This window comes from Bacillus rossius, chromosome 7 (assembly GCF_032445375.1).
Source record: "Bacillus rossius redtenbacheri isolate Brsri chromosome 7, Brsri_v3, whole genome shotgun sequence".
NCBI classification, from domain to species: domain Eukaryota; kingdom Metazoa; phylum Arthropoda; class Insecta; order Phasmatodea; family Bacillidae; genus Bacillus; species Bacillus rossius.
Genome location: NC_086335.1, coordinates 49,643,900 through 49,667,622, shown reverse-complemented (window position 1 = coordinate 49,667,622; position 23,723 = coordinate 49,643,900). Strand labels below are relative to the sequence as shown.

At 35.4% G+C, this 23,723-nt stretch overlaps 2 protein-coding genes across 5 annotated transcripts in view; both read left to right on the top strand.

The window, feature by feature from the left end:
* Nucleotides 1-866: 866 nt before the first annotated feature.
* Nucleotides 867-18,129, top strand: LOC134533989 (sugar transporter SWEET1-like). 3 transcript variants are annotated; one of them, XM_063371861.1, is made up of 7 exons: nt 867-945; nt 2,558-2,649; nt 6,567-6,644; nt 7,601-7,724; nt 9,786-9,944; nt 11,859-11,978; nt 13,594-18,129. In XM_063371861.1, the coding sequence occupies exons 1-7, from the start codon at nt 934-936 to the stop codon at nt 13,690-13,692; spliced, it is 684 nt and encodes a 227-aa protein (XP_063227931.1). In that variant the 5' UTR covers nt 867-933; the 3' UTR covers nt 13,693-18,129. The 3 variants fall into 3 exon arrangements, with proteins under 3 accessions (XP_063227931.1, XP_063227933.1, XP_063227932.1); XM_063371863.1 differs by having other exon boundaries at nt 867-1,146; XM_063371862.1 differs by having other exon boundaries at nt 884-1,184.
* Nucleotides 18,130-20,652: 2,523 nt separating this feature from the next.
* LOC134533987 (integrin alpha-PS2) overlaps nt 20,653-23,723 on the top strand; it is a 285,777-nt gene continuing 282,706 nt past the window's right edge. Inside the window, exon 1 of one of the 2 annotated variants that reach the window (XM_063371853.1) lies at nt 20,653-21,030. In XM_063371853.1, the coding sequence (XP_063227923.1) occupies nt 20,885-21,030 (146 nt within the window). In that variant the 5' untranslated portion in view covers nt 20,653-20,884. The remainder of the gene's footprint in view (nt 21,031-23,723) is intronic. The other variant, XM_063371854.1, reaches the window with a different exon arrangement.

The window sequence follows — 23,723 nt, the reverse complement described above, 5'->3', positions numbered from 1 at the left end:
TCCCCCCGCCTTACCATCTTCCCTTTCGACAGCTAGTGCATGTGTTAGAGTGGCATTGCCACTGACATACTCTCCTCCTCTACTGGTTCATCCACCATGTACCTAACTATTCCCCTCATGCAAACAGAATTTTCGTAATGCTTGAAAAAAGAAGTTTCACTTCAAAAATACCTGTAGATTTATTCAATTTATTTATAAAAGCAGTTAAACAAAGTTGAATGTTTGGCCATGCATAGACACAGGGAAAACCCTGGGCTCTTTCATGTGGGGTGAAAAAATCATGCATTATGCATGCAGGTTGGTTACGGAAAACAGAAGGATGGATCGGGAAGTGGACAGAATCGAAAAGAGTCTACCATGCGGGGGTTGGGCACTTAGACATTGCTGTCCGTATTAGTTTAGTTGGCACTGGTTGTTTTAGGGACCAGGCTTCCAGCCAGCCTAAAATATGTTAAGGAAGGGCAAGTTACACGTACGCCTGTAAATTTAAATATGAAAATAAACATTAAAATATGTTTTTATTTGTAAATTTTATTAATTTAGTACTTAAGTCGTGACCTGGTGCATCGGGCCAACACTCAGGAGTGAATAGAGCTTCAGGTTGACCGAAGTCGGTTAGAAAAAAATATTCAGTCCTACATATTGTTATGTATTCAAACCTTACAAAGCTTCCAAATAAATTAACCCAACGTTTAAAACAAAGCAGATTTTTTAAAAAATAAATATCTACTTTTATATGAAACTCCCTTTCAACCCGTGTTAATACTGGGGACACTTACTAGTAGCGCCGTTAGTTCGTAGGCCGCCGTGAGCTTCACTAAGTCGACGTGCTACGCTAAGGCAAATGATAGAAAATTGCCAAACCTATCTATATGACCGTGGTATACGGTAATCTAATGTTTTCAAAATATTTTGATTTGTTTACATAAGCAGATGACAATATGGGTTTGTGGTTTGTTAATTCAAGTGGTTGTTTCTGACCAATAACGATACAATTAACGAAACAGGGATATAAATTTACATAGCTTACCTAGTTTTAAAATTACAACGTTTTCGTTTTATTGATTCAGAATAAAAATCTTTTGACATCACATGTGTTGTCAAAGAACCTTTTTGGGTTATTAACACAAATTACACTTTAAATAGGTAAGACATTTAGACATGTCACTTCGGTAAAAAGTACGGTACGTAGTGACACCATGTGTATACCAAAGAAGTAATGCTTTTATTAAAATAAAACATGTGGCAAAAGTTGTGCTGCAGTCAGTCACCATGCCAGATTGTTTTTGAAACAAAAGACAAAATTAGTAATTATTATTTAAAATGTATATAGGCTAATTGTGGGATTAAGGGCTTTCCAAAAACCAAATTAAATAAAATACTGAAAATTATTAATTTTTATGTGCTTTTAATTCTTTAACTCCAGTCGACTTGTGTATCAGTCGAGACCTGGCTGGCCCTGCTGACCTGTGGACTGCTGTATCAGTCTGTGCTCGCCCGGCCGTGCCGGATGGTGAACTGCTACAGCAGTTGGGCCTCTCTGCTTTTTTCTGCTTGGCTATGGAGAATTTCTGTGGAAGCTCGACCTTGGTACTATCTAGTGGATGTCTCTCGAGTCTTTAGTAACTACTTGAGCTACTAGATAGCAGCGGTTTAAATTTTTGAGCAGTATCACTACAGCCTTTTCTGAGTGTATTTTACAAGCTGGCGCGTCACCGGGCCTTGAAAAATGACTTCGGCGATTGCCTGCGACTTTGGTGATTGGTTGCGCTACCCTTTTAGGGTGACCACTGACAGGATGGTCATAAATAAATTTTTTTTCACATTATTTTCCATTACCCTGACATCCAGTTATTCTAGCAGATGTATATGTAAGTGATTGTGGATCATAAAAATATATTTATATATATATATATTTAATTTTTATTTAAAATGTCAAAGAAAAATACACTGTAGAGTAGTGCCTACAGACATTCGAAAAAATGGTCTTGACATTTCTGGTAACATTATAGCTAGCCTAATTGAACCGTATTTACAAAAGGGTCATACACTTTTCTGCGACAACTGGTACACCAGCCCAGCATTAAAATAGACCAAAAACATGTTTACCAGTGCCAAGTATAAAATTAAAATTTAAAGTTAAGAAATCTGAAGAAGTTGAGTATCCTGTACAGGGGTCATAGCTGGTTAGTCATAGTGCGTGCAAAATTAGTTTTTAAATCTACAATTGGTACGCACAGCTTCTTTGAGTACAAGATGAGCTAGCGTGGAGGTCAATATTCATTGGTGAACACAGGCTGAGGTAGCAATTTGTTGAGGAGGGGGGTGGGGGGTATATATCCCTCCATGAAGACATGTTAAAATATGCGAGATCTTGGTGAAGGCAGTACATTATTTTGGGTAATTCAAGTTGAGCTGTTACAGCACCTGGAATCGCAAACTACAAAGGCAGTGATTCATGCTAAGAATGATTGTGTAACTGTCCAATCTTTTTTTGATCATAATGTAACTCTGACTCTGATGATTTTTTGTTTAATAACTTAATTTTTTTTTGCAGATATATGTAGACAGTATGGTTTTAGAATATGCCAAAGATTTCCTGGCGTTCACAGCGTCAGTGTCCACCATCCTTCAGTTCCTGACTGGCGTGTAAGTTTGTGTAGGTTTATTGGTTTAGTTACCACTATATTATTTGAAGACATATGTTTGGTACCCATGAGGTGTTTGGCAGTACCAAAGCTTGCCATTGTAAACAAAAGAGTCCAACATTTTTATTTATTTATGATGGTAGATTTATTACATGATGTGTGGGTGTGCATACAAACATTAATCAAATGAATGTCTTGTTCCTATCATCGCCAATTTCGTACAAACAAAAGACCAAGTAAAAAAGGCAACAAATAAATATCACTTTTGTAAAATTAGGTACTAGTGAGAAATCTGTGATGAGAAAATTTGTCACCCAACAACAAAGGCAAGAGAGCTATTGGAATTAATTTATAAAAATCCCTTAATAGTAATAATGAAAGAATGAATTAATCTACTAGGATGTGGGATTTTGCATTTAGAAGGGTGTTTTAATTACATTGGAAAAAAATATATATTCAAGATACCATTAAAAACTCCAAATAGTTTTGTGTTTATTTCTTTATTTCCAACTATTTATGTCTTTGAGTATGAGACTGATTATTAGTATTTTGTGGGAGAGAAAGTGCCAGATTTTACTGCATTTGGCAGCGAAACCTTTAAGATTATAGTGGGTTTAGTATGACTTGGTACTGGCTTGTAAACTTAAGTCATGTCGGGAAGTTGTTATTGACCCTGTGACCCTCACTAAGTGAGCTTGGTGTATTGGTAATAACATCTACCGAGGACCCCATGTATTCTGGTGTATGGGAACCTAAGATTTGAATTTAACTTGTTTTCAAGGTTTTATTGCATAGTTTAGAGCACAATGGCCAGCTTCACTATTTTTGAGGACTAGATATCATTTTTTTTTTAAAACCAATATGAGGGCCAGATGTCATTTTTGAAATTAATCTGTAATCCAGATATCATTTTTGAAATTAATCTGAAGGTCAGATATCATTTTAAAATTAATCTGAGGGCCAGATATTTTTTAAAAAACTAATCTGAGGGCCAGATGTCATTTTTGATATTAATCTGAAGGCAAGATATTTTTAAAATTAATCGGAGGGGCAGACACAAATTAAATAATATTAAATTTTGTACAACTTTTTTATTTCTCATTATTTTGTATAGAAATCAAAAAAAAAAAAAAAAAAGAAGGATGAGCTGTTAAAACATTTTTTTTTTAATTACAAAAAAAACTTATGGCTAAGAAAAATTACAATAAAAGTTTTTTCATTCATTCAGTGAGAATATTATGGCTTTCGAACAGTGTTTGCTAACAAATAGTCTGTATATATGCAAACAAGGATGAATAATGCACAATAGTATAATTTGTACTTTATTTTTGTGGGATGATTCCTAAAGCGGGTCATGTTTAATAATGTGACAGGCAGTTGGCAATCACTGGTTTAGAGCCTTTGAGTCATTCCATATCAAATCATCCAAAGAAAAATTAATTTAGAAACTTCATGTTTCAGATTTATATGATTTTTTGTATATTGGTAATATCAACTAAATACATTATAAATCTATTTTTTCTATAAAAAAAAATGTTGAGTAGTTTTTTTGGTATAAATTTTTGAAAATTGCAAAAATAGCCCTTTTTAGCAATGTTTTGGATCACTCAAATACTTGTAGGTTTCCAACTAATGGTGCTAGAAGGCTGTTTGACAGCTCATTTTAAAGGTCATTGAATGGGCTTCCATTTGATATGTAACATGACCAACTTTGGAAAAAAAAATAATTTTTAATTGTTTTCAAAATTTTACAATATTGAATTTCTAAAAAAACACCACTTTCGATTTTTTTTAAAAAAAAGTATGTTATTCCTACATATATTGGTTGGATTTGTGCCAAATTTCAAGGTGGAGAATCAATTGGATCATGAGTAAATAAAAATGAGGAGTTTAGTAGATGCTTAAGGGGGCATGGTAGATAAATAAATGCTTTAAGCGTCAGTTGGACGTTATTGGTTTTTGGAAGACAACATTGAAAAACTGCAAAACAAAATCCTACATAATGTTTTTTGCCAACTTTATTAGCAGACGTCCTAAAAAGACAATTCTGGAGCGTTGTTTCTTCCGCAGCAATTAAATGTTTGAAATTACCAAGGCAGAAGTTTTGGCTTCAAGTAATCTTCAGTTTTTAATTAATGCATTTAGCTCTGGTTTAGATACCATGCCGCCTAAGAAATAGTTGCAGCAAGGAAGAGTAGCATAATTTTACATAAAATTTTGACTTAGTAAAGTATTCAAATGTTATTGTTATAGACTAAAAAATTTTTACAAATTATAAAACACGGATAACAAATCTTACCTTACATTCATCCAGTGTTCTTTGATTAAACATTTGATCAATATGATAATACAAAGCACGTGATCTTGCTGAACAGATGTAGCCTAAGTTCAAAGCACATGATCTTGCTGAAAGGATGTAGCTTAAGTTAAAACTGACAAAACATATAATTGCTCATGAAAAAAATCTTTTTAGTATATATTTAATTATTTACAGTTTTCACTAAGGTTGTGGCATACTTCGTTCAAGCAGGTGTGATGTCTCTACAATCTCTTTTTTAGTGAGTGTAAAAGTTCTCCCAGTTGCTGTACAAGGTTCAACTTTTTAAGAAGATCTTCAGTTCTAATGTCTAGTATATCGGCTCTTGGTGTTGGATAAAAAAAGGAAGCAGCAGGTCCTTTGGGATGTAAAAAACTGACTTTAACTTCATTATTCTCATTATTTTTTGCCAATATACATGCAAGCCACCAAAAGTTATCGTATTTCACAGTAACATGTTTTGTCAGTTATAACTTAGGCTACATCCTTTCAGGAAGATCATGTGCTTTGAACTTAGGCTACATCTGTTCAGCAAGATCACGTGCTTTGTATTATCATATTGATCAAATGTTTAATCAAAGAACACTGGATGAATGTAAGGTAAGATTTGTTATCCGTGTTTTATAATTTGTAAAAAATTTTTAGTCTATAACAATAACATTTGAATACTTTACTAAGTCAAAATTTTATGTAAAATTATGCTACTCTTCCTTGCTGCAACTATTTCTTAGGCGGCATGGTATCTAAACCAGAGCTAAATGCATTAATTAAAAACTGAAGATTACTTGAAGCCAAAACTTCTGCCTTGGTAATTTCAAACATTTAATTGCTGCGGAAGAAACAACGCTCCAGAATTGTCTTTTTAGGACGTCTGCTAATAAAGTTGGCAAATAACATTATGTAGGATTTTGTTTTGCAGTTTTTCAATGTTGTCTTCCAAAAACCAATAACGTCCAACTGACGCTTAAAGCATTTATTTATCTACCATCTACTAAACTTCTCATTTTTATTTACTCATGATCCCATTGATTCTCCACCTTGAAATTTGGCACAAATCTAACCAATATATGTTGGAATAACATACTTTTTTTTAAAAAAAATCGAAACTGGTGTTTTTTATAAATTCAATATTAAAAATTTTGAAAACAAATAAAATTATTTTTTTTTCCAAAGTTGATCATGTTACATATCAAATTGAAGCCCATTCAATGAACTTTTAAATGAGCTTTCAAACAGCCTTCTAGCACCATTAGTTGGAAACCTACAAGTATTTGAGTGATCCAAAACATTGCTAAAAAGGGCTATTTTTGCAATTTTCAAAAATTAAACAAAAAAACTACTCAACATTTTTTTTTTAGAAAAAATATATTTATAATGTATTTAGTTGATATTACCAATATACAAAAAAACATGAAAATCTAAGGTGTAGAGGTTAAGGCCTCTGGTTGATTTCATATGGAATGACCCCTTTGGTTTGTTTTGAAGTTAGGTCGAAATACCAACTATGTGAGTGATTTTTATTTAGATTGACATGTCTACATTTGCACGAAAAATTTAAATTGTTTTTTTGCTGTGCTTTATTTTAATTTATTTTTTTCCAGACTGATATGCCAGAAGTTTGTCCAGAAAGGTTCTACAGGCGATGCCTCTGGTTTTCCGTTTGTCTCTGCATTTTTATCGTAAGTAATGATTCAGTTTATTGACACTTATTCAAGAACTGCTTCAAACATTTTAATAGTGTTAGTTCCTGATGTAATATGTGGTCTTTTTTCAATTAAAATGTTATATAGTTCATAAGACTCCAGGGTGTCTAAATGTCATGAAAGTCACTAAAAAGTAAGGAAACTGAAGGTCTAGTCACACAACAGTCTCAAAAAGTCCCTAAATAAGCAGCAATGGTACTAGAAGTCATGAAACTTTTTTCCCAGCACCCTTTTGCTGATTTTATTTTTATTTTTGATGCCTTACTTAATTTATCGTCACATGTAGAAATTTCTCTGAAAATATTTTAGATTTTTTAACTAAATAATGTGTATGTTGCTGCAAATTGTAGAAAATTTCACTTTGCAATTACTTATGTATATATAGTATTTCTCTAGCTTAATTATTTTTTAAATGAACGACAAACTTGCTTGCTCAGGCTTCGAGGCAGACTGAGGCTCACTTAACCCGTTTTGTGTCACCCAGTTTTTAATTTGCTTAATTGATGTGATGGAGGAATATGTAGTAATAATTAACAGCAATAAAATAACTTCTTTGCGATCACGTGTCTTTGTTTGGGGTAACCACGTTAGAGTTCACCTTCAAGACTGAGGCATGTGGGTTGCCTCTGAGAACCGTCTTAATTTGGTTTGTTGTATTTTAATAAGCGTGTCCGTCGCTTGGAGCGGACGGTTCTCCGGGTAATTAATGATTAGGTGATTCGATTCTCGCTAAATATGGGCAACGTCACGGCCCTGAGTTTGAGATCACTGGCTGGGTCCACATTACCCTCACATGGTGGCGCCGTCTGTAATTTATCCGCCTTAAGTAATCAACCATTTTTAGGACTGACATCCAACCTAAAATTAATACTTACAAACTAGGATTTGCTTTTTAATTCTGAATATAAGCGTTGTTTGCATTTGTTATTAAGGTGTAGCCTGTGGTTGCGGTATGGCTTCCTCATCCATGACAACTCCATCATATTAGTAAACACCTTTGGGGCGTCCCTGCAACTGGGCTACATAATCACCTACTACTTGTACACAGTGAAGAAGGTGAGTTCACAACAGTATTTCATCAAACTTTGTTAATTGTGTGGCTCAAAATGTCACTTAAAAACAGGATTGTAACTTATAATAAGATTTTGATTACAGTGAGTGAGATGTTGTTTAATCGTTTAATGTTTCTGAAAAATAACCCTTAGTTTTGGTTTTCTATAATGAAAGTAACTGAACTTAAGTCAAAACATGTTCTAACTCTGTATATAACCTATAAGGCCCCACAAAGTGGCGTGACAAATGTTTAAGTTATATGAATTATGACAGTTACTGCAGCCTTCTAGTATATGCGTGGAACGACATTTAACAGCTAGCAAAATACATACATTATCTATGGTCAGGATTAGATTCATACATTTAAAATTACTGCGATAACAAATTGATATTTATTAAAAAATAATAAAAAAAAGAAATAGCAACCGGGTCACTACATCACACTATAATAATGACAATCCGTATGATGACCAAGGAAGAAGTAATGTTCAAAGCTAGTTGCTGTTACGGTGCACACAATTATTTCAAAAGTTCATTTATATTTATAATGTTCTAAAAATCTCAGGGAATGTTTTTCTTAAACTGCTCCAGCGTAGTTCGGTAAGGTTTTTCAACGAAACGGTACTCTCAGGACTACTAGTCTTGGTAACTCTAGCGTGTGAAAATGTATAATTGAATTTGTTAAAGTGTCGAAATAGTTCACCTTGAAGTCCTAAAGTCACTAGGGAAACGTGATATAACGTGGAGTCACCTCAAACCGTAGTAGCAACAGCCTACCTTAGCCGATGGATGCTGGGGGTCCAGATGTGAACGCAGATATCACACTCACGCACGTGATAATCGCGGAGATTATTACACACAAATGTTCACTGCGATGTTGCGAAACTGATTTAATATGACAAGAGTGTTAGTGCGCGGATTATTGACAAAATATCCCGATTGCCGAGACACTGTCGGCACGGCACGCACTCATGACAGCCGCCCAGGAAACCTTCTATATTTTACATTGTCACTTTCGTACTGGCCGCTCCTCGGCCGGCCAATCACGACGCAACATCGCGGAAACGGCTGTTGAAGTTCTAATTAATTTATTTATTTACTGAAAATGGCTTAAATAAGCGCAAATAAAACGTCCAAATGTATTTAAAATTAAAATAAATAAGTCTAGAATGTTTACTGTTTATATTTGTAACAAATAAAGTTTGTTTCTAGGCAACGACGGTAAAAACGTAACACACGGCAGGCGGACAGTGTTAGAACTCGGTAATATAGTAGATACATGTTACAATGTCATAAAATATTCTTGCCTAGTTTTTCATTTTGAAATATGATTAATTTTGTCTTTTGTTATTAAAGTTGAAAAATTGTTTGTATCACTATTGTAAAAAAACGTGTCTTGGAATAATATTATTATTTTTATACATTCTTAGAAGTTGTTGCATTTAAAGCTTGTTTGTTTATTTGAAAGGGTCTTCCATCACACTCTCATGCACAGAGGCTTAAAGTGACAGGACCTTCAATGTTATAGTGGACCCAGAACCCCTTGTGTACCGACTTGTTGCTCATGAATTTGAGTCATGCCGGGGTGCTGAGATAGAACCTGCGACCCTTGTCACATGAGGGTGACACGTCAGCGATCACGGCCAGTGAGGAGCTATGTATTAAACAGAAAATCACAAGTGTTCTCCTGTTACTTTGCCACGAACATCGAACACAGCTGTAGGTAAATAATTAGCTTGTAGTACATGCCAGAAGTCTTACGAACTGTAAATGCTGGGGTGAGGAGTGTGAGACGTAAGCTGGTCGGAGGGGAAGTAGGGAAGGGAATACGTATCAATGTGCCACAGCCAAGGAGAATAAAAAATTTCAAGTGCTATACCTGTTCAAAATATATGTTGACTATGTATTAGGAATATTGATGTTTTTAGAACAGTTGATGTATAACTGGACCATGCCGATTTGAATATGCTGGACTGTTCCGAGCAACGCGTTTCCATCTAACTATGGAGTCCAGTTCGCAAGTCGTTTAACCTGTACTAAAATTAGTGGTTTCTCATTGTGCAGTCGGTGGTGACACGGCAGACCATCGCTGCGTGTACCTTCCTAGTAATGGTCCTGATGTACACCCAATACGAGGCAGACGAGACAGCAGCTAAACAAATGCTTGGGCTTCTGTGTTGCTTCACCACTATTGTGTTCTTTGCTGCCCCGCTCACTGTGCTGGTAAGTATTTCTTGCTTCTCTGTGGCACTGAAGGGGGGCACTGGTCAGTCAGTTAAGCACTCGGGTAGCAAAATTTAATTCATTGTTAATGAAAATCATCAGTATTTTTTATATGAATTGGTGTTCTAGTTTTAGGCATGTTTGTTTCCAGGTTTCTTATGTAATTAAACAGGAATTTTAAGTTTTTTAAATAGCTTCGGATGCCAAAGAAGGCATGTAAACAAAACATTTTATGTATTTATGTATGTTCATTGTTCATACATACAAAGTTGTTTTAACAAACTCTAAAATGTTGATAAAATTTTATGTTTTAATTTTGCACCAGCCCTGCTAATAATTACACATAGATGTAGGCGGTTGACTATACATCACATCCCATCACTATAATAGCCACCGAGAGGACATTAGGGCGGCCCGGACCACAGAGGGGCCCGGGTACGTTTCAAGACTTATAATTCCTGAAGTTACCTTGATAGAAGAACGAAAATTACATGTCTGGAAAACTTAGGCGATATGTACGCGGAGATCACATGTGCAGTCATGGCAACTGTACCTTTATACAAGCAAATGTGCCTGTACCTAATAAAATTACGATAACAGCCTGCAAGGAGAGAAAAAAATTATATCTATTAGATAGTTAGTTAGTTAGTTACACCTTAAATGAGGAGAAGAACCTGCTTGGTTGACGCTTGGTGCTGGAATGTCAGAGGGCTGATAAGGCAATGAAGAAGCTGCCAGCTGCTACGAATGGTGGGGGTATGAGGGGTGTCACTTCAAGATAATGGACAGCTAACGTTGCAGCCAGTAACTCGGATTATTTACACTCCGTGGTTTGTCTATTTTATCCTTTAGTTTCAGTGTGTTATAGTGGTTACATAAACAAGTTTGGGAAGAACAATTGTGCTAAATGTTTTTTTTTTTCAATCCAATATGCTTGGAATATTAATTTAATGACGTGTAATTAAAAATATCCAAATCTGGTGCAAAAAAACAGGGGTGTGTATTGCAGAACATACATATAATGATTAGGGTGGCTTAAATAATGTGTTATTTGACATATTAAATATGCATTGAGTCTACTTAGAAGTAACAGCAGGCTTATTAAGTTCATTGATATATGCCTTTTTATTTTATTTATTAAAATATGCAGTTCACATAAAATGCCATGAGCTAAATTTTATAATTTTTTTAAATAAAATCCTTATTGTTTTAAAAGTATGAACTAATCATTCTTTATTTATTTTCAAACTGCAACTTTATCTGCAGAGTTGGCTATTACTGTTACAGAGTTGCCAGATAAGTTGTCTCCACCACTAAATCAAACACACGTTACTGCAGCGAATAACTGTTATAGTAGTCTTAATCAGTTTGAAGGAGTGGAAAGTGATAAGTATGACATTGGATTTCTTACATCCATGACACTGACCTATAACGAAATAGAACCAGCTGTTTTAAGAAGGCCCAAGTTGAAATGTCATATTTCAAATGGTTCAGTATTGAGTCAATTGTTTAGCTTTAAACAGAGTTAGTGTTAAATTGTTGTCTTATTACTGTGAAAAGAATAATGTTCTCTATGTAGAAACATTTGAAAAAATATATAAAAATGCTATTAAAAATTACATAGTGCTGTCATATTTACTCAGCATTATAATCTCTTTTAATTATTTTAAAGTTGTGAAGTAGTTTCTAAGGGGCCCAGCAAAATTATTTGCCCCGGGTCCTTCATTTCTCTTGACAGCCCTGCTTACTATGATGTCTCCATCCGATGACAGAGGTCTCATGCAGCATGTATAGGCTGTTATCTTCAGCAGTGAGGTCAGCTTGCACAGCATATGCACATGCATGTGCGTGGTTGTAGCAGTGTTATTTAGCTTGTGCATGTAAGTGACAAGTGTGTTCTGTTCCTTCCCACAGGCACATGTTATCAGAGTGAAGAATGCAGAGTCTCTTCCGTATTCGCTGATCCTTGCCAATTTTCTCGTGTCCCTGCAGTGGTTTCTGTATGGGGTCATTATCAATGACACTTATATTCAGGTAAGCAGGAATAAAATGTTTTGAATTCCTTTTGCACTTAAAAAGCGTACTTTGTATAAAAATTTAAGCTTTCTTTTTTCAGACAGCTGCGCATCCTTAACCTGTATTTTGGTTGCAAATGTTGTCACTACCTATGAAACCTATGTTCTTTGAGCTTAATGAGAAGACAATTGATAGGGTGCATAGTGGAAACAGGCATTTGTTCTGGTTGACAAACAATTGCTGGGGCTGTCCTGGTGACAAATTCTCGTACAATTATTATAGTACAGAAAATATTTAATGTTTATTCTGAATGGAAGTTCCTCTCAGAGTTGATCACTCAGCAGTGAGTAGCTGTCTGGTTTTCAGTTCCCTTTCAGTTCCCTTACCCTCTTACCCATGGTGGAATTAATTAATTATTGATGAGTTAGGGGAAACTATGTCAGACACACAACAGTGCTGCTCCAATGTAGGACTGTTTGAGACCCTCAGGTTTCGTTAGTTAATCTGGGTTTATAAGCCAGTGAGTAGGAAATTATGTTTTGTTTATTGCTGGAGGGATGATTGTCATGGTCTTTGTGTTTGGCAAGGGGCAATTGCAGTTTTGTGGTGTGAACACTCTTTGCTCTGTTGGAATTGCTTCTTGTTCCCTGGTGGGAGGGGGGAGGGTTATCAGAGTACTGGCCTCCCACCAAAGGGACCCAGGTTTGATTCTTGGCGGGGTCCAACTACGGAATTTTTTACAAGTGAAAAATGTCGTGGACATTTCCGTGAGCAGAAGTGGGTTTTCTCGGGATACTCCCGTTTCCCCCACTCATTTGTTCCATGGATTCTCCATTCTCGTCTCATCATTCCTCATTGTCTCTAATGTATGACTTTATGTCGATGAGACGTTAACTTTCAATTTGTTCATTTGTTGTCTCAGCACGAGGTTGCATTATGTGTGTGAGATCCTAATGTAATGATGCATGGCTCTGTGGGTAAAACAGAAGGGGTTAGACTGAGTGTTACATGGAATTGAGTGATTTTGTACCACAATATTGTATGTTTTTGTAACAGAAAGAAAATTAATAGTTACACAGAAATTGTAGGTTAGGTACATAAAATGGCAGTAAAAATGTTTCAGAAAAGGATAAAATAATTACACGGATCGGGTTGAAGTAGTTGGTTTGAAAAGAGTAAGAACAGTGACATAACATTTGCAAGAAAAAGTTATTTATGGATATAATTATTGATTTATTAGCTGCTATTTTTTTATTTATTGAGATATGTACATATATACTAATTATTTATTCATTCAGTAATTTATTGATAGATTTTTATTGGTTGATTTATTCATGCATTCCTGAATTAGATGTCAGAATACATAGTGAATATCACAAAAGTATAACTTCAGAATGACTAAGAAAAGTGTGGGAAATGATTGGAGTAATCTTGACATGTTCTGTGTTTTTTTATGTTACTTAAGATCAAATCATTTTTTTCAACAATCATATGAAAATAAATTGGTCAGTGTTAGTGTTTATTTTCTCTTGGTGCTGAATGATTCAAAATGAACAGGATAAAGAATGAGTGAAATATAACAATGAGGAATGTGTTTGAATGTTAACTGATGCGTGTGTGTGTGTGCACACAGGTGACCAACGCACTCGGAACTTTCCTGTCTGCATCTCAGCTCTCTCTGTTCGTCATATACCGCAGTGACTCGTCTGTCGGTCCAGTGCAGATACGATGATACCTCTCTCCTCAAAGCTGAAGTCGACAATACCGCGTTAGCACAAACTGCAGTTCCGGGAAAAACATCGGCTTGCAAAGAATATTCAGGAATTGCAATGGTTTGTCTGCGTGAATGTGATACTATGTTGTTTGAAAGAATTTTTGTGATAGTTTTCTAGTTATCACCTCTCTAGGTTAGAACTAAAGAGAAAAAGTTCAGAATGTATTTTAACTTTTCACCTACATTTTTATACTGTTGATGATAAGAACTGGTAAGTGCAAACTAAAATAGTGATTTAGGGCAGCGCTGTAGGGAAAAAAAAGTTATGCCTAAGTCTTAAAGTTTTTTTTAATTTACTTCTGATAAAATTGTGTCTTTGATTTCATTAACTGTTTGTACATTGTTTAAGTCGGGCTTGCACTATAGGCCAAGGAAAATCTAAAAAACAATTTGCAAGTTAATGAATTAGTAATTCTTTTGTTTTCTTGGAGTTACGACTGTTCAAGCAGCCCTATGTGTTGGCAGTCATGTAAAAAATTGCACTTAAAAATGGCAGAGAAAATGTGTAACTTAAATTTTTTTTCTTTACCAATATACGCTCTGTTGAGCGTACTAATTAATATTGTTTATATTTTTTTAGCATTTGAATTATTTTGTGTTTAATTTTTCAATATGGCTGCAAATTTTTCTAATTTATGAGTTGCATTGAGATGGAAATGATTGTAATTTTCTTGCATTTCCATTATTATTACTAAACCAATATAGGATGATAGAAATTTTTTTATATCTGCAACCATTTAGGTCCCATATATTTCAATGAGATTCCATCAGCACCTTGCCAGGTATGCATAATTACCTTCCTTGTATGAATAAGTATAAATTATTCTGTATTAAGCATCAATATTTTCTAAAAATTCTTTTAAAAACTGATTGATAAACATTAAGAATGTATTTGTGCCCAAGTACTATGTTTGTGCAATTTTTTTTATTTGTTGTTTATAGCTAATCAATTTGTTTGATATTAAACATATGTAAGATAAATTATTTTTATGTGTTTTTCAAGTACAATTGTAGTGATGTAATGCTATTATATTGTCTAAAAACCTGAAATCATTCCTACTGTCACTAACCAAAGTTCATCTAGTTGTGTGTAGTGTTAAGTTTTTTTTTTAAATCTATTCTTGAATTCTCAAGTATTTGAAAATCCTGGTGTGTTTATCTTCAAATCAACAATCAACTTTAAGAGGAATTTTGTTCTATTTTTTTGTCTTGTTTATAGTCACATGATTATTGTTTGAGTGGTGTGTTTATTTTTGTTAGTTTGCGTGTTTGTATGGTTGGCTCACATTTGATTTAACCTTTTTGTAAACAATTGTTTGAATCAATATTAATTTGCCTTTTTTAGCTAAGTCAAAGTGACAGAGTGTAAGGGAAATATATGTGTTCTCATAGTATTATTGTAATTACAGAGTAACACTTTAAGTTGTGCTTTTTAAAATTGGTATATATTTATGCGTTGTAAGTTATATATTGTTCTTTATTGGATTGTAGCAGATAGCCTGGTAAAACGTAATTTATTGAATGTAGCATTTATAAGGCTAACTGTCCTTGTTTTGGAGCTTCTAATAGTGTCTTTGTCGACTGTTTATTAGTATAGGAAAGCTACCCAGGGTGTCTGCAGATTGCAAAAGCCCCAAAATAAACATTAAAGCCTGTATCACATGATGGAAGTTTTCAAAGAGGTTCTGATAGAAGCTTTCAGCAAAACTGCTAGCCAAGCCTCCATGGCAGCAGGTGTGGATGTTTCTGTGGAAGAAACTATCACACGTAAAACTGTGACTGGTGTAGGCCTAGCTTGTACGAATAATTTTTTTTATGATAGTTAATACGTTTTCTGAGTTGTATAAACATGGATGTTTCTCATAATTGTTGCACAATACTGTAACGGCGTGAACAGACCACATGTTCATGGCGTTACGTTCACAGCGTCTTTAATCAATAATCAAGAGAATTTCAATTCCTCCAAAATATTGTACAGTTTTTAATACTAGTAGAACATTACCACATCATTCTGATTGGATAAAATTTCCTGCTTGTATAAAACCTTCCACAGAAATTGAAGTACGACAGAGTAGAGGCTTACCATGGTGTTGGAAGTCTTGAAACTTTAATTTCTATTAGCATTTTGCTAAACTGCAATTTTTTTTTGATGTCTAACTTCATTTAATTGTCACATTTTAGATATAAGTGTATAGCAGCATACCAGCTACTGAAATCATGTGAAAATAATCTCTGAATAAAACCTTTTTTCTATCTTAAAAATAGATAATTTCCTCTGAACAGTAGATCTTTTTTGAATGATATTTGCTCATTTTTAATTTTGCTTGTTATATTTATAAATATGCTTTCTGTGGTATAAAAAACTTTGTAAGACAATGTTATTAAAATTTATGAAAAAGTCCAGCAATGGTTTTCAGGTAGACACCCTGTAAGCCTATATTTTATGTTTTCACATTGTAGCTTCTAATAGTGTCTTGTTGGCTTATTATTTGGCAAGAAAAACAAGAGGATAGTTTTAATTTAAAAAAAAATCACATTTTGGCATGTGATGAACTTTTGTTGTTGAACATTCCATAAGTGTACATAGTTTCACTATAGTGTCTTTGAGAGTTGATTTGCTATAGTAGCAAGAACCCATTATTTGTTAGCGGGAAAATAATAATAATAATAATAATAATACTGAAGAGAGACACACACTAATTATATTATAAAGTTATACATCTTTGAATGCATTAGGGTGAAATTTTAATATACAACGAATTTTCTACAGCATAAATTTAATAGATCAAAGTACAATGTGCATTTGTCTCGTTGGGTTAAGTTCAAACACAACATATAGAATGTAGTTCATGGTTTAATTTATTTTCAAAAAAATGAAAAATAGTTAATGTAACAAACAAATAGGAAAACAAATGTTCATATCTATTTTTTTTATATTGAACATACAGCTACAACTACTAGTGTCTTTTTTTTTTTAAATGCTGAAACCAGCTAACACAGTTTCTGCAATATTATTTTCTTCAGGTTTACTTATAATGCTCTCTTCATTTTGATGTTTACTGTAAGCTTTATTAAATCATGCCAAAAAAGTATAACTTCTAATGTCTGTACAAAGGTACAGGAAACTTTTTTTTTAACTGGAAATTTTGATTAGTTTTATAGAACATGGATGCTGAATAACAGGGTGAGGGAAAATAGACATAATGTTTCTGTGCCCATTTTATCAGCAAACTTGTACAGTGGCTTGTGTACATGTAGGTCTGATGGAAGAAGTTACATAGTTGTTAACTCTGTTTCTAGTCATTCATGTAATTCTGGAAGCGTAATGGTTCGGACATTGTAGCCACATGCATGATACATTGTAACACCATGCAATGTTGATAAGAAAACGTATTTTCAATAAGATGCACAACGTGGTAAAATGTGCAAATGCAAAGCTATGCGAGTTCCAACAGTTAAAAAGATTATGTCAAAGTTTATCTCCTAAAAGCAGAAAGTACATTGGCTATAATGGAATTGCATAAGTAAAGCAACATTAAAGTTTTGTAAATAGGTGGCATTACTAACACTGCTATTTATTTCTCTGATTTAAGATAGCAATGTAATTACTGTTTTGATACTTGTATGTATTATTGTAAAATGTATGCTTCTGTTGTGGACAAACTGCAAATTCCTTGTGATTTATGACTTACATTCTGTATTGCATCTTTTTCATTATGTTTACTATAACACATATAATTTTTCAAAGTTTAAACATACATGTATGTATTAAAAATAATGTAGGCAGCAGTTTCAAAGTGTATACAACAGCCAAATTACTTATACAAATTTACTATGTGCTTGGTTTACAGTGAGCTACAAGCAAACAGGTCGTAACACAAGCCATCTTGAATCTTTTAAATATTTTATTTAAAGATATATTATTTCATTTTATTAATATTGTTAAACTGTGGAACCTAACTCAAGAAACTTTTTTAAAATAATGTTTTTGGGTTAGTGATGTGTGATATATTCAGTTTTTTACCCAGTGTTTTAATACTGGAGACTGTTAAATAATGCCAGACTACAACATTGTTCTCATAACTATTTGTTTCCTCACTAGCCAATTATTTTTATGGATAGTCTCATATATCCTTTTTATAGGTAAATAATATTTTATGTATTCAAGATGATTGGGATCATTCCTCCTTAACAAATAAAAAGTTGATGCAGCAGTATTTTCTGATTTTGTGTGTGTATGTTGTATATGAAAGGAAGATTTGTACACTTCTTGCAAAATATGACTTCTTTTGCGACATATTGAGCAGAGCAGTGAAAGTATTGTTTGCTTTTAAATGTCTGCATTTTTGTAATGCTTTGAAAGAACATTGTTAGAATAAAGTTTTATGAAATGTTTGTCTCCTTTTTATTTATTTATTTATTTTAATCATCACAAGTAGTTAAACTAAATAACATCTGTCAACTGCTACATATAAAATGAAATGTACCTCATTATTTGAAGCTGATTATTTATAAATAACCTAAGAGAACTTACTTCTAGAGGCAAGATTACATAGTGAATAGCGATAAAAGTGAAATAACAGCTAAATTAAAGTTAATACACTGCCAAACACCGAAACACCACATATAACCAAAATGCAAGGCAAAACACACACCAAAAAAAAAAAAAAAATTGCTTGAATTAACTAACTCATTATTTATGTTAAAAGGTAGAATTATATTCATATATGTTTAGTTGTTTAGTTTAGGATTGTAGTCAACAATCTAAATTTTTATATCTTAAGTTAATCTATTTATTTAGTTTTTTTTTATTATGATTTTGTCAAAGTAAATAAAAGCAGTCTATAGCTGATACTATACAGACGTGGGTGGCTAAAGGTGTAAGTACAGAGAAACATCACAAGGTAATATATAAGTATAATGAGTTTGGGCTTTTAACATTGCATACTGATATTTTATTCATAATAATAGCAATAAAAAATTTGGTTTTAGACATTACAGTTTAAAAAAGTTTAGCTGTACTTTTTATTTTTGATTTATGAACTAAACGTAGTGAATATTTAGGTGAGATTTTTGTTTAACTTTCATCAATATTTGAGCAATTGTTATATGTAGCTTTTTAAAGTAATTTACCATGAAATGTTGAATTAGGTGATCAACTAATTGTGCTTTATATGAACTTATTATTAGCCCCCCTTATTTTTCCCACTCTTTCCGTTGATGTCTCATCGTCATTCCTGTCCCCCCCCCCCCCCCCCCCCGCATAGTTTTAATGACATAGATAGCGATGAGGCATTAAGAGGGATAGGAACAGGAGCATACACAGAATTTCAATTCATCAGGAAAGGGGGTTGGCAAGAACCACTTTGCTCACTATTTGCTTTAAAATTCTTTACTTTTGTTGATGGGCATCAGGGCCAGGCAAACCGGGCAACCGCCTATGGCCCCGTGCCGGTTATTTTACTACAGACGCTCTTGTAATGTAAACTATTTATCGTTATTGTAGAATCCTATTCATTGTATTATGTGAATGTAATTTATTTGAATTTTAATAAGAATATAAAAAATTCTAATGATAAATTAGCAAAACTATAGTTGAAATTTAAGTTCCAGGTTATAAAAACTTAATTTTACATAGGACACTCAATTTTTTCCCTTATGAGGTGCTATTCCATAAACCCCCCTCTCCCAGAATTTTTGGTAAGCCTCCTGTCCAAAATATTAGGGGCTGCAAAAGTAAATGTCCTGGTGTCCTGCACAGTCTAGGTCGCCACTGGTGAGAATGATAGATTTTTTTAGGATTCGGAGAAAGTGGGTTACACGCCCCCACCCCTTTGTATGGTCAAGATAGGAATGGAAAGATCCAATATTTGTTTCATCTTTTTTTTTTACATTTAATATTGAAAATTTGTATTCAGTGAGGCAAAGATCACACATTAAGAGATTTTAGTAAACACCAATAACTTTAAAGGGAAACTATTTGAAGCAGCCAGTCACTATCAACTTCATGCATCCCACTCAGTTATAAACTATGTTTTAATGGAAACAAATTTTTGAAATTAAGAGACAGATAGTTTTTATGGCGTAAAAACTGTCAAAACCAAGATCAGGGACTCAACTAGACTAGTTTCCACCCAGGGGAAGAACTCATCTTGGTGCTTCCCCAACCCATCTTTTTGTTAAAAACAAACCAAATTTTTTCTAGACACCACACATTAATTCCACTATTCCAAATATGTTTGATTCAACTTAGATAGTAGATACTATTTATTTGCGGTCATTTAATTTTTAATACATCGCAAGTTAGATAGTAGGCCTATGCGTAAAATACCAGTTTTTAAATATTTGACAATATACATGTATATAAATTTACTCTGCCAGTTAAGCAACCCCCCTTTTCACCCTAAATGAGCGCCCGGGACAAAATTCCCCGTCTGTCACCCCTCTAGCTACGTCCCTGACCAAGATAGCATCGTTGACGTTCCTGTCCCTCCCTCTCAAACCCAACTCAAGTCACAGTGTCCACCGCGTCCACCGACGTCACCACATCGCAGGCCGGGCCCCAGGAAGTGACTAAGGCACGTTCGACGCACGCACGTAACACAATACAAATAACCGCGCCTCTCAGCGAGAAATGCTTGCCCGTCGCCGGTTAGCGCGAAGAGGTGGGCCAGCTTCAGAAGGAGGGGGGGGAGAGGCGCGGTTCCGAGGAGCGTCAGTCAAATGGGGGAATGGGAGAGGGGAAGGCGCCTGCGCGGAGGGGAGGCGCGGACATGCGCGCGCACGTGTTTACGACGCGCGAGAGGGTACCGCTCGCGGAGGGGGGAAAAGAGGAAGGAGGATGGCGTAAAAAAAAATGTGTCGGGGAGGGAGGGAGGGGGAACGGGGTGGGGGCGGACGCCGCCGCACCGCGCGCCGCACATGGCGGAGCTACTCTGGTAGCTTGACTGTCGCCAGTTGCTCCAAGTACGTCGCGGCGCGAGGTGCGTGGCTGGCGCTGTCATGGCAAGCGGGGACGCGAGGAGATCCTGAGTGACGCTACCAGAACCCTTCAGGCGTATTGTTGAGCTTCTCCCCCTTCTTCTTTCTCTCTCTCTCTCTCGCTGTGGTACCTCGACCTTCTCGGAGAGTCGTCGTCGCGGCCCGGACCATGACGGCGCTGGCGTGGCCGCTGCTCCTGCTGACGGCCGCGGGGGCCTTCAACGTGGACACGGAGAACTGCGTGAGGCACCGCGGTGCCGCCGGCTCCATGTTCGGCTTCAGCGTCGCCGAGCACCGCGAGCGAGGGGAGAGCTGGTGAGCGAACGGCGTCCTTCCCGCCCGTGGGTTAACCCCCATCCCCCCCATCCAAACCCGCGCGTCTGTGCTTTCCCATTTTGGTTTTACTTGTTTATCTAGTGATCTGTTAAAAATATAAGCATTGTTGGGAAAAGGAAGAACTAACGTTTTTATTACCATGCAAATTAAAAGCACTTGTCAATTCCAATCAAAATTCATGATTTAACATTAGAAAAAAACTTTCATTATTGCCGCGTGTAATCACGCGACCTGAGAATTTGATAGTAAGCATTTGTAAAACTGACCCGAGGATAATTTATCAGGAAAGAATATTAAATTTCTTGAAATAAATTAGCGAAAACCATCGCCGAAACCTAAGTTCCAAGTTGGGTTAAAATGTTGTTTGAAAGGGTAAATGTTTCAAAATCCCTACCTCCCCCACGATAAAAAAAATGCAATAACGACTACCTATTAAAAAAACAGCAGCAGCATTGGTAAAACCTCATACGCCGAGATGTTTCTGTTTTATAGGGAATTAATTCCCTGTAAATTGATTTCGATATCTCTCTTGCATGATGTTGGGTAATTTTCTCAACATATTTTCGTTATCGTGATTATGGACACTTTAGCGCAAGACCTTTTGCTGCTATTAAATAATATTCAGCAAATATATTGTAGGAAAATTTGTGACGAAACATTATATGCAAGAGAAATGTGATAAATTAATAAGAAAGCTGTCTAATAATAGTAATGACAAAGAAAGGATGCATGTCAAAGGTTGGTCTTTGAATATTTACAAAATTTATTTCATACAAATTTTAATAAAATAGAAGTTTAACACATGAATTTAAGTATTTAAGTAAACAATATACCCGTAAAAATAAAATAATACAATGCGGGTTCGATAGGGGTTATACCCCCTCCCCCCACGCCCCCCTCTTGGAGCCGGGATTGTTCCTTCTGCTCTCATCACGTGACCTTTAATAAACTTTAGTGCTTACCAGCTAATCTGAACCTTTGGAAAATACTTCTATCAATAATTCCTGCCAAAAACTGCACAAAATATAATATACTTAAACATAGCCTGTATTATACCTGCTTCAAACAGTATCACAATGAGAACACGTGGACCGGCATTAGGTACCTATATATAATATATAATCACTTTGCAAGAATTCGCGTGTGTTCAGATTAGCTGGAAATAACTATAGAAGAATACGTGGAAAAGGATACATATCACCCTAACGGTTAAAAAACGCACTCACATTACTTTCGACGTACGTACCTTAGTAGAGTTCTTAGGCCCTTCGCCTACCTGGGCACACATACGGTGTGCAGAACTTCATAAAGAAACCACGCGATTTCAAAATTGCTCAAGGTATTCGAGTGTTGTCTATTTGCGGAAAACATTGACACGCTGAGGTCAGATTAGTAGATATGTTTACATATTTTGTTTTATAACTGTGTGTTTAGAAGATTGACAATTTCAGAACGTTTGTTTTCGGGATAATATTTAGGCAAGAAATAACCGGTACAGGTTCCTGAAAGCCTCGATGAACTTGAATCAAACCTTTCTTTACCTTTATCTCCCCGCTATATAATGTTACGGTTACATGGTTGCCTAATGCACGACGAGAAGTCTGCGCGCCAGTTCAGAGGCGACACCGTGCTAGAAGCACCATCGTACTTACGATCCCGTCATTCCTGTTGCACTGTGGTAGTAGATGAAATTTCTCACTTACCTGGATTGGTGACCCAGGGCTCCATCCTCATTATTTTAGTCTAAGTATCGATCATCGCCAATTTTCTCTCCTGTTTTTCCACCGCACAGGAACGGATCCCGAACATGAGAAGGGCAGTTTCACCCCCAAGAACTGCCTAGTGTAATACTCTTTTGTTTGTTTATTTCAGGCTATCGATAAAAATCGTTCCCGTAACGATAAACCTTTCTCGGGGGCGGATCCGGCGCCGTCCCTTTTCATATTCATTTTCCTTTTTTTGCCCAGTTTTCTGTAAAAATAATTATGGACTTTAAAGGAAAAAGGAATAATTAAAATGTGAGTGGCCTGTAATTTCAAGTGCTGGTCAATATCCTTAAGGTTTCAATTGAGCTTTCGTGATTTCATTTGAGAAATCTTTTAAAATTTGTTTTGGTCGTAATGACGCGATTTTGCCGGATTTTGATCGTTGGAACTCACAAAATCAACCGGAGTAAAACCTCTCAGGAATATTATATATCAAAATTTCTTAAGATCAATTAGAAAACCATCGTCGAAATTAAGTTCCAGATTGGCTTAAAGAAATGTTGTTTTAATTTTTTTTTTATTTCTCTATGGATGATTTTTTCATATCCCTCCCCCTTCGGCCACCGCGGTAAGGCCTATCTCAAAAATATGAGAGCCCCGCATAAATAAATAAAACAGGACCCCGCAAAGTCTAAGGACGCCACTGATCTTTCTAATATGGGCAGGCATTTTACGGGCCCGGGGGGGGGGGGGGGGGGTAATCTAAACGCTCGTTATTCTACTGCAATAAGGTATGCCCGCGCCATCGATTTCTTTGTGATTGGTGACAGTCTGCAAGAGAAACAAGTGCCTTATTTGGCCGTGCCACAAAAGGACGCTTTTGCTACACCACATAGTTGCCGTGATCCGTGTGTCGATAGTAGACACGTGCCTGGAAAGAAACTCGGCGATCACGAAACACAAAAG